The sequence below is a fragment of the Vipera berus genome (assembly GCF_964194415.1).
Source record: "Vipera berus genome assembly, chromosome: 2".
Taxonomy (NCBI): Eukaryota; Metazoa; Chordata; class Lepidosauria; order Squamata; family Viperidae; genus Vipera; species Vipera berus.
Window position 1 is genome coordinate 216,304,236 of NC_138203.1, and position 11,032 is coordinate 216,315,267.

The 11,032-nt window shown below is 38.4% G+C and overlaps 1 protein-coding gene across 1 annotated transcript in view; it reads left to right on the forward strand.

Annotated features, from left to right (window-relative positions):
* Nucleotides 1-542: 542 nt before the first annotated feature.
* The window catches only part of LOC308664053 (C-terminal-binding protein 2-like), an 18,561-nt gene continuing 8,071 nt past the window's right edge, over nucleotides 543-11,032 (forward strand). The window contains exons 1-5 of the mRNA XM_081320998.1: nucleotides 543-831; nucleotides 3,785-3,939; nucleotides 4,469-4,613; nucleotides 7,499-7,705; nucleotides 9,273-9,487. Of these exons, the coding sequence (XP_081177124.1) occupies nucleotides 783-831; nucleotides 3,785-3,939; nucleotides 4,469-4,613; nucleotides 7,499-7,705; nucleotides 9,273-9,487 (771 nt within the window). The 5' untranslated portion in view covers nucleotides 543-782. The remainder of the gene's footprint in view (nucleotides 832-3,784; nucleotides 3,940-4,468; nucleotides 4,614-7,498; nucleotides 7,706-9,272; nucleotides 9,488-11,032) is intronic.

Sequence of the window (11,032 nt, forward strand, 5' to 3'; positions counted from 1 at the left end):
TCTTAATCTACAGCCCAATATAGGAAGATACAGGAAAAACCAGCAAAATTAAACAGCATTTGTTTTTCTCTATGAAGAATATGTAATAATCTTACAAGATTATTGTGCATAAATCCAATAAGTTCAAATCTTCCTCTAACGTAACAGGATTCTATTTTGGCACGGCTGTGTAAGCCCTCGAGCCCTATTAATATTTTTCAACCTTATTATGTAGCTTATCAGCCACAAAAAGAAATACCGGATTCTTTGCTGCGGTGAAATTAAACAAGGAAAAGGAAAGCAGGAGACGGAGCGATTGCTGACATCACCAGATGTTGCTGATCATTTCCCACGGAACCCGCATTTATTATGACTCGAGAGCGGACCGGAAGCGTGGGAACTCTCAGAAGCGACTCTATGGTTGCAAGAACCCGATACGCTCCCGTCGGGCCTGTGCCGGGAATCTTGTTTTCCTAGGCCCCAGCCCTTCCGTTTCCGTTTTGGAGGCCGGTGCTTTTGGGGGTGGGTGGGGGGGAAAGAGCAGCGACGGGGAAGAGGCAGCAGCAGCAGCGACAGCGGGATCCTGTGGCGCATCGGACGAGCCGGCCGGGCTTTCCGCCCCTCCCAACCTCAGACTTAGGAGGCCCAGGCCGCCGCTGCCCAGCCAGTTTTCGGCGGGGACGAGTTCGCGTGTTCCGCTCGCCCAGTCGGGCTTCAGCTTCCGTAGCTCTCTCGCTTTCTCCCGCCTCCCTCTCCTCTCCTCTCCGTGCTCCGAGTCGCCCGGGCCCATTTCGGGGTGTCCCATGGACAGGCACAAAGTGAAGCGCCAGAGGCTGGACCGCATTTGCGAAGGTAAAAACTTCCTGAGCGTCGGAAGGAGGAGGGATGACGGTCAAGGGCGGCCAGACTCTCTTAATTAAACCCGCGTGTCGGAAGCTGCGGGAGGATTCGGACCTCGTGTCCCGAATTTCTCGCCCACGTGGTCTGGTGACAGAAGGTCGCTCTCGGAGGAAACGGAGCCTGCCTCTGCTCGTAAGGCGTCATGGGCCAACCCTTTCTTGGAAAATGTAGGGTCCTCGAGTTATGGCCCGGTCCGTACCAGGGAGATGCCCAGATGACGCCCGCCAGTCCCGGCCCGTTACTTAAAAACCGCGCTCTGCATCCTCTTTCCTTGGTGGAGGCTGCTACTCACAGCTCTTGTGGTACCCCGTGAATCCGGATAGCCTTATGATTGCCACTTGACAGAAGGGAGGAGGGGGGAAACGTCTCATAGAGGTTTTTAAGGTGACCGAGTATGTGAAGTGTCTCTTTCAAACGATACCATAGATCAGGGGTCTTCAAACTTGGCCCTTTTATGACTTGTGGACTTCAACTCCCAGAATTCCTCAGCCAGCAAAGCTGGCTGAGGAATTCTGGGAGTTGAAGTCCACAAGTCATAAAAGGGCCAAGTTTGAAGACCCCTGCCATAGATAATTATGATTTGCCGTTGAAAAGCACAAATGTCTGTTTTCTCTATTAGTGTGTACCCTCTGGTTTCTTGCAAATTGTGGCAATGTGTCGAAAAAGGTTTAGCCTTTAGCCTTTTAATCTAAACTAGTTTCCTGCTAAAGCACATTTGAATTGTCTATATACCTTTTACCTTTCACCCCTTTGTATTAAGTAGTAGCAATTGAAGACCAATTATTTTTTTTTATTTCTGTGGAACATTACTTCTATTTATATATTGTACATTATATTACATATAGCATATTTATATGTTATACTTTAAGGCACCTAGCTGAAATTTTCTGGACAGACAAATCATCTGGACAGATGAAGCTGTTTTAAAAAATAAAACCCTGGGTGATATGATAAAAACTAATAAAACTGCCCCTGAAGAAATAAATGAAAAGTAAATGAATTAAAGGAAGCATGTTAATCTTGCTTTGAACTGAAGCCTAAATGTTGCTATGCAATGATACGTACGTAGAGATATATGATGTTAAGTTTTGCTCACTTTGGTGTTGTTTACTTCACACAGAAGATGATAATTACACTTGCCCCTTACGATGTTGAGAGAAAGCCATTAGTGAATACAAGGTGATTCAGGTCCCTGCATTGGGAAAAGCAAGCTCTTCTGATTCTAACTTTAGACTTTTATGCCCAATGAATGCCACCTTCTTAGGGTGCTTGCTTGGAACCGAAGTGCAACATGCCAAAATGTCTTCATTTCCCAATAGATTTCTGTTTGGCTAACAAGGCCAACCAGAACTTGTGGACTCTTGCTCTGAGAATTATTTCATTATTGCTAGGGATTAGAAGGGTTTTCTGTACTTTATTTGGGGGATCAAGTTGTATTGATTGTATATAAACTTGTTATGATATATATTTGGGTAAACGTGTCACACTTATCTAAGTTTTCCTAAATCATGGTTCATTGCATAAATACAATTGGCTAGCAATAGAAGAGAATATTTGCAGCTCAAGGCTGAACTACGGGATCCTTGGTGCCCTTTGAGCTTGTTTGCTTTCTTGTTGACATTTTACTAGCAAACCTGGTAACACGATCAGTGCTGGTACTACAACTGGCTAGGCTTATAACTTATAAGTCATAATCATAATTTACTTTACTCTCACACATCATGTTAAAACCAATATGTTGGAACTTTATGTGAACTATGGACTCAATTTCCATCTTTGAGCTATATTATTTTTGGGAAGACTAGTATATTAGCTTGAAACATTTGTGCATTTCTATTGTGTTTTTCATCATTATTTCCTTAGGTAGGGGAGAATAAATTGAATTCTTTTTGGAATGTAATAACCATTTCTTATGTGGTTCTTAGGTGTCTTTTACTATTCAGATTTGAAAGCACATAAAATACTGAAAGGTTGATAAAAGATATTTGTATGCATGGTCACAACTATCCCATTCCCCACAATTGTTAAAAATATGTTAGAATTATTAATGTAGTCCATATATGCACATAGATATGGGTAAGTACCTTCCATATTATTATTTTTTTCTGAAATTTAATTTTAAAGCATTGCTGGGTGCTCCCATATGATCAGGCTATTGGCTTATTTGTTCACTAATTTCTGTTCTGACTGCAGCAAACTTCAAGGGTTCCAGATAGGAATATTCCGTTTAAAATATAAAGATAAAGATTCTCTGTATTAGGCAATCATAATCCTTACTGCATAAAATATTTATTTATGAAGGCAGTAGTATGCTGAAAAATAATAATGCTGAAAAATCACAAGTTGCTTATTTATGGCCCAATGCATTCTTTGAAAACTCAGTTTAACAAATGTAGCCCCATGATAACTCAGGCCCATAACTCAGTCAGATAATTTATTTGAAATGATATCATTTTATTCATTTTGTAAATTTCAAAAATGTATAACTTAGACCAGTAAATAATTTGAATATTCTGAAAGGGTGTTATGCGATAAAGTTATAAGATATGAGGAATGAGATTTTACAAGAATATATATATAATATGTGTGTGTGTATGTATGTATGTATGTATGTATTGTAAATAGTTCTGCAAAATAATTGATGGTATTTGACCATGTAATACATAACTGTGTTTTATTATTATATTAAAAAAAGCTATCTTTCCCAATCTTAATGGAAGAATGGTAGAATTTGAATTTGAGATCTTTTGCACTTATAAGAAGCTCTCTATCAGTAATAAATACTGTTCCTGAATTTTTCCCAGCACTTTATATATTGGATTGACATAATTGATTTGTAACAGGGCTAGTAGAAGTATACTTTTCATTTTTATTTGTGGGCGAATAATTCTGTTTTCTTTTATAGGTATAAGGCCGCCTATTGGTAATGGTCCAATGCCGGCTCGTCCATTGGTTGCCCTCCTTGATGGCAGGGATTGCACTGTAGAAATGCCTATCCTGAAAGATGTTGCCACAGTGGCTTTCTGTGATGCACAATCAACTCAGGAAATCCATGAAAAGGTAAGATTTACAAAAAGAGGGGGGAAATGTCACTTTCCAATGAAAAACGGGTGAGTTGATTCCAGAATTCAGAAATTTTGCTTTGAGAGCTAGCCATCATTTGTAGTTGCTTTCCACTCTCATTTTGAACCAAATTCTATGGAAACCAGTGGGAACTTAAAAGAACTCAGAAGGGGTGGTCCTTTGTCTAGCAGCTTTTGCAGAAAATGCATACTGCACTTTGCTACTCTGCTTGCTATGAAAGGCCAGTGGGAAGGGAGAGAAACAGTTCTTTCTGTCTTTTTCTGTGAAATTAAAAGGACGTGAAGGAAAAGAGTGATGGTGGTTGTCCTTTTGTAGAAGCAATTATATTCTCTTTCTGTCTTTCACATTCCATTCCTTTCTTGGAGTACTTTGCAGTTCATTGAACAGCAAATAAAGTGTCGATCAGAAGCGGAAGGCTGAATAATAAGTGAGGTTGTAGAATTCTGAGCTTACTAGTTCTAAAGCTAAGGAGTGAGCATTATTCTGTTGTTCTATCTTCCTCTAGGTTCTAAATGAAGCTGTTGGGGCTCTGATGTACCACACCATTACCTTGTCGCGCCAGGACCTGGAGAAGTTCAAAGCTCTCCGGGTCATTGTGCGAATTGGCAGTGGCTATGACAATGTGGATATCAAGTCAGCTGCAGAATTAGGTATGATGATCCCAGTAAAATTAAAAAAAAAGGAATATTGGAGAGTGGGTGGGTAGGGAGTACATCCTTCCTCTGAATTCAGTTTTGGGGTTTGGGTTGAATTTACTAAAAAAAAATAAATTTCTGAGAGGCAAGTGGAATATTTCCTATTATTAAGATAAATTTGCAAACATTCCTGTTGTTATTAAAAATAACTTTACATTGTTTTCATAACAACATTAATTGTTTTAAGCTATTATCCTTATATTGGAAATAGAGAGTTGAACTGAAAAGTAGTTACTTGGCTAAAGACATACAGCATGGCTTGAAAACCATAAATATGATATGCTTATGCATGAATATAAATGGAGCCCATGTATTCTCTATACTGTACACAGTTTCATCAGGCGATTGGTTGCTTTCTTCGTTTTGAAATCTTTTTATTTTCAGATAATTTGTGCTGATTTATATTATTTTTTTAAATATGTATTGAAATGAGATCTACATTATTCAGATAAACTGGGATTACTAAATTCAGATAATTGAATCAACTTGATATAACTGAAGAAAGAAAAGTATAATTTAACGTTTCATCAATTTGCTTGTCTTAAGTATTTGAGAGGCTGATTTTTTTAATGTCAATTTTTATTACTTTATAATATATGAGACAATGAAAATACAAAATAAATAGCGGAAAAGATGAGGAAGTGAAAAGGGAGATAAGGGAGGGGAAAAAATTCGTTGACTTCTGACTTCCTTTGGTGCAGTAAAGTTGAGTGCCAAGTTCAAATCTCAACTTTTTACTTTTACAGGATAATATAAACTAGCAAGGGACGCGGTGGCTCAGTGGGTTAGGACGCTGAGCTTGTCGATCAGAAGGTCGGCAGTTTGGCGGGTCGAATCCCGAGGGCCGCGTAACAGAGTGAGCGCCTGTTACTCGTCCCAGCTTCTGTCAACCTAGCAGTTCGAAAGCACGTAAAAATGCAAGTAGAAAAATAGGGACCACTACGGTGGGAAGGTAACAGCGTTCCGTGCGCCTTTGGCGTCGAGTCATGCCGGCCACATGACCACGGAGACGTCCTCGGACAAGCGCTGGCTCTTCAGCTTTGAAACAGAGATGAGCACCGGCCCCTAGAGTTGGAAACGACTAGCACGCATGTGCGGGGGAACCTTTACCTTTACCTTTACCTTATAAACTAGCAAATTGATAAAACCCAAAATTAAAATTCCCTTTTTTTCGTCCCCAAGCACCAGGTCTAGAAGCAGTTTCCCCAAGGAAATAAAAGGATTCGTATTCTTTTCTTTAATCACTACAGTCAGTTTAGCCATCTCTGCTACTAGCTCCATCAGTTTTCGTAACCATTCCTCCGTTGTGGGAATCGAAGTAGTCTTCCATTTCTGAACGTAGAGTAATCTTGCTGCTGTCAACATATATAACATCAAAGGTCCATATTTTTTTCCAGGTCTTTGTCCACTAGCCCCAAGAGAAAAGTCTCTGGTTTTCTTTTTATATTCACTTTTAAGAATTTTCTGTATTAACATTTGAATCCTATTCCAATAATTTCTTTTTTTAAAAAAAAAGTTTTATTGATTTTCTAATTTTACATTTAAGTATTTGAAAAGCCGTGTGGCGGCTGGGTTAATCGATAATACAATGACATATAAGTATCTTTAGTGCAAGTCTCAAGCTGTTACATTAAATTTTTCCTCTGTTTTCCCCTTCGTATTTACCGTCTCCTGTTTAAACTAATACAATTCTTATTAAATCAATTAGATAAAAATGACATTCTTACATTTATCAGTAATTTTTGGCTTTATCAATATTTTCTTTATCACATGTCCATCATAAGTGATAAAAAGTCCCCTCTTTACATTTCCAACATTTGAAATACCTTTATGCATTTTGATAACAATATATCATCTTGTAAATTTTCTCTTTTAAATTATAATTTAATGTAAATTTTAATCCTTTATTCCACATATTTCCCATTGTTCAAGCATTACGTTATACCCAAACTCCTTGTCCATTGAATCATACAATGAGTATTTGAGAGGTCGATCTGAAAAAGTTTCTAGTTTCTTTAAATCCAGATTTCTAGTCAATACACCTTTTTGGTACTGAATTATTGAGGTTCTTTTGAATGTTTGTCTGAGCTTCAAGTTTATACTTACATGAAATGAGAATTTTCAAAAAATAATAATATTCCTAAGTTATGGTATACTTGAGGAGAAACAGTTCTTTACTGTGAAAAGTCATTTAACAACAGATAGTGTAGAAAGTCCTTTCAAATTCAGTCAATTAAAATAATTTCAAGAAGCAGGGCTAGGGAGACTCTGCCAGGATAAACGAAATGAGACGGACCTGTCATTTGAGTGATTTAATGCAGCCAACAGCCCTATGCAGATAATCAGCCCTGCAATCAGACAAAAGTTTCCTGCTCTTTTCCTAGTAACTGTTAAGACAGCAGGAGAGAGTAGATTCTGTGGAAGCAGAAAGGAAAAGAAGAATGAGGGGTTGGAGGAACTTGTGTAACATCTAAAAAGAAGAGGGACTACAAGTTTGTAACTATTTGTTGAAAAGGAAGTTGGAAATCATATTTCTTAACCTTATTGTTTTTTCCTCCTTTTTCGTTTCTTTCCTTTTGTCTTTGAATTCTCTTTTTATTCTATTAAAAATACTTAATAAATATAATTTTTAAAAAAAAAAGATAAAGGAAAAGAAGGCTCATCCACTAATGGTGTGTGATTCTCAATAGATTACTTCCGAGGGAATGTAATTGGCAGGCAAAATAAAGCTTCCTATCTTGGCCTACATAACATTCAAGTACAGGATCAGATTTGATATCAAAATGCTGAGATTATGTCAGGCCGTCAGTAAGATGTATGATATGTTCCCATTTCCTTAGGCATTGCAGTATGCAATATCCCTTCATCCTCTGTGGAAGAAACAGCTGATTCTACCCTCTGTCACATCCTGAACCTTTATCGTCGGGTTACATGGCTTCACCAAACCATGCGGGAAGGAAACAGAGCCTCGAGTATGGAGCAAATCAGAGAGGTGGCTGGTGGTGCTGTACGTATCCGTGGTGAGACCTTGGGCATCATTGGCCTTGGTAAGCAGCAGTGCTTCTGGATAATGAATGCAGTTGACTTGGATGATGTGCTAGTGTGACAAAACATTCAAACACTTCAGTTTCTGTATTTCTCTCACATACCTGTCACTTTTCTACTTTCATGATTTGAAGGAATCCATTGCATTCCATTTCATCTGGCGGCAAAGTTAGGATGTGTGCTTACTCTGAAAGCCACAGTTAGAAAAGCTGTTTGTTGCAGGTGGGAGAAAGATTGAAGATATAAATCCAATCCTCCTTAGCTATTTCTTAGAAATCTGATTGATAGGCTATGTGCCATAATTGATTCTTAGCGACCACGTAGATAAACTTGCTCCATGATCAATCTGTTCCTGACCTTGTCTTAGAAATTTGTCACACCTGAATTATTTTATTGAACACGCTCTTCCAAGGTTATGGAGTCAATTTAAGATAATTCTTAATGTGCTAATGCTTAGATAATCAGACAAACAGTATAATAACTAATACCTAAAAGTGTCAGGTATACCCAAGTACTGGAATTCTTGGATTTCAGAAGGAGAGCGCTGAATTGAAAGAGTTAGAGAATAAATAATAGAGATGTGCACAACTTAACAGCTGATTAAAGAATGGAATATTCTCTTTCCAAATGTATTTTACACATCTCTAGTGAGTAGGCGTGCTGACTGCATGTATTTTTTCTAAATTGAAGATATTCTTTTGTCATTAAAGTGGAGGACAACAGTAGCTATTATCTCTTAATCTGTTGTTTTTAAATAAATATGTGACTATTTTGCATATTTGGGACCATTAGATAACTTTGAGAGCACTTATGTGGAAATATCTTCCCTATCTCTCAGACCTGAATAGCTGCACATCCAAATTGGACTGCAATTATTATTTCTATTTACTGTACTTTTATTTCTCTCAGTGCCACCTGCACTGAGAGAAATAAATAACGTTGATAATATAAATATAAATAAAATAAATAACGCCACCATGGTCCTTGGTGATAGAACTGTAGCTCAGTTCTGTATTAAAACCCCAAATGTTTCCCTATTCATTAATGCACATCCACAATAAACATAAATCCGCAAACAGGCAAAATGTAACTGTTCCATAGAAATACAAAAAGTTACAAGCATAAATGAAAAAAGGCAACAGTCTTCTCTCAGAAAAATCAAACACCATCCCAAGAGATAAACATCATTAAAGATCCCTAAATATATGCCCTCCCCCACCACAGATATTCAGGTAAATTCTCTCTCTCTCTCTCTCTCTCTCTCTCTCTCTCTCTCTCTCTCTCTCTCTCTCTCTCTCTCTCTCTCTCTCTCTCTCACACACACACACACACACACACACACACACAAACACACACCATTATTCCAACAAATATATAAAACTCACCTTTACCATGACTAGAATATTAAAGATATGTCAAGCGTACTGGCAGAAGAAGTTGGAGAAAAGCAAGTTGAGCATTGGGCAGCTTATGTTTATCTTATCTAAAACAAATCCTGTCTTAATATAAGTGTAAATGCAACCAGTGCCTAATGCTGGGCTTAAGATTCCCATCTTTTCTTTTTCTAAGGCCGAATTGGGCAAGCAGTTGCCTTACGTGCAAAACCCTTTGGTTTCAACGTTATTTTTTATGATCCTTATTTGCCTGATGGAGTGGAGCGTTCCTTGGGATTACAGCGGATGGCCACCTTGCAAGACCTCCTAATGCATAGTGATTGCATCACATTGCACTGTAGTCTAAATGAGCATAATCATCATCTCATCAATGACTTCACCATTAAACAGGTACAGCTTTGCCTTGAGCAGGGCATATAAATTACTGTCATGCAAATTTCAGGAAAGTAATGCCATATACAGGTTTATACGTAGCCATTCAATTGAATACTTTATTTGGCCAAGTGTGATTAGAAACATAAGGAATTTGTTTCTGGTGCAGAAGCTCTCAGTGTACATGCAAAGTGACAGAATCATCATCATCATCATCATCATAATACCAATACAAGGCAGGAGTAAGAAAGATAATGATAATAATACTACAGCCATACCATGTGGGAAAATATAGATGGACATTAGGCAGCACTGTGAGAATTAGGTCTTCAGTAAAATGATGGCCTGAGTTTTTAAGCATATTCAGCTTCATGTTGTTACGGCTGCATCATAGGGCCAGTTCTTCAATCTCCTGTCTATATGCAGACACATCACTGTCTTGAATGAGGCCAGTGACTGTTGTATCGTCTTCAAATTTCAGAACTTTAACCAAAGGTACCCTTGAGATGCAGTCATAGGTACAGAGAGAAAAGAGCAATCGAGAGAGAGCACACACACTGAGGGGTGCCTGTGCTGATTGTCTGGGTACTAGATGTAATTTTCTCTAGCCTCATTTGTTGCTTCCTATCTGTCAAAAAACTGATTATCCACCTGCAAGTATGAGCAAGTATAGTAGTCTGGATCAATTTAGAGCGACAAATTTCTGGAATGATGGTATTGAATGCTGAGCTGAAGTCCGCAAAAAGGACCCATACATAGATCTCCAGAGATTCAAGATGTTGCAGAATGTAGTATAAGAACATATTGACAGCATCGGCATCACCTATTTGCTTCTTAGGCAAACTGCAAGGGTTCTAACAGTGGATCCATGATGACTTTCAGGTGGACATAACACATCTTCAGTGATTTATTAAAGATGTGGGTGAAGATGGGAGCCAGTAGTTCAGAACAGGCTTTCAAGCAAAGAGTCACTCCATCTGGGCCTGGTGCTTTTCTGGTCTTTTGCCGATGAAATAGACCTCACACATCTTTTTCTAGATTGCCAGAAGTGGGGGGCCTGGAGGGATTGAGACAGTTTAAGAAAATTACTGCTTTCGTCCGAAGTACAACGGCTAGTCAATGCATAAGAGCAAATAACAGCTACCAGTATAATGATTCAAATGATCAACAAAAGCATCAGGTTTTAAGGGATTTACAAAAGACGAGGCTCGGTGTGTTCTGCATCTTGTGAGCTGGGTATTGTACAACATGAGAACAACTATAGAGAAGGCATGTTGCTAAGTCCCCTGTCCCCTCACTTTATGTAAAGAGTATTTTTAGAATCTTTCCCTGAAAGAAAACACACAGAGCAGACCAGATCCTGATGGGACAAATAAGTTGGTATAATGGATTATTCTGGTCAGGAGAAAAACTGACAAAATTTAGTTCTGAGATTTTGTTAGTATATAATACTATTGACTGGATATCATACTGGATAACTTATCATTTTTTGAGAAATGATTCTGTTCATAAGTGCAGAATTGTTTCTAAAAGGTTGTACTGAGTTGTTTTATGCTTGGTTCC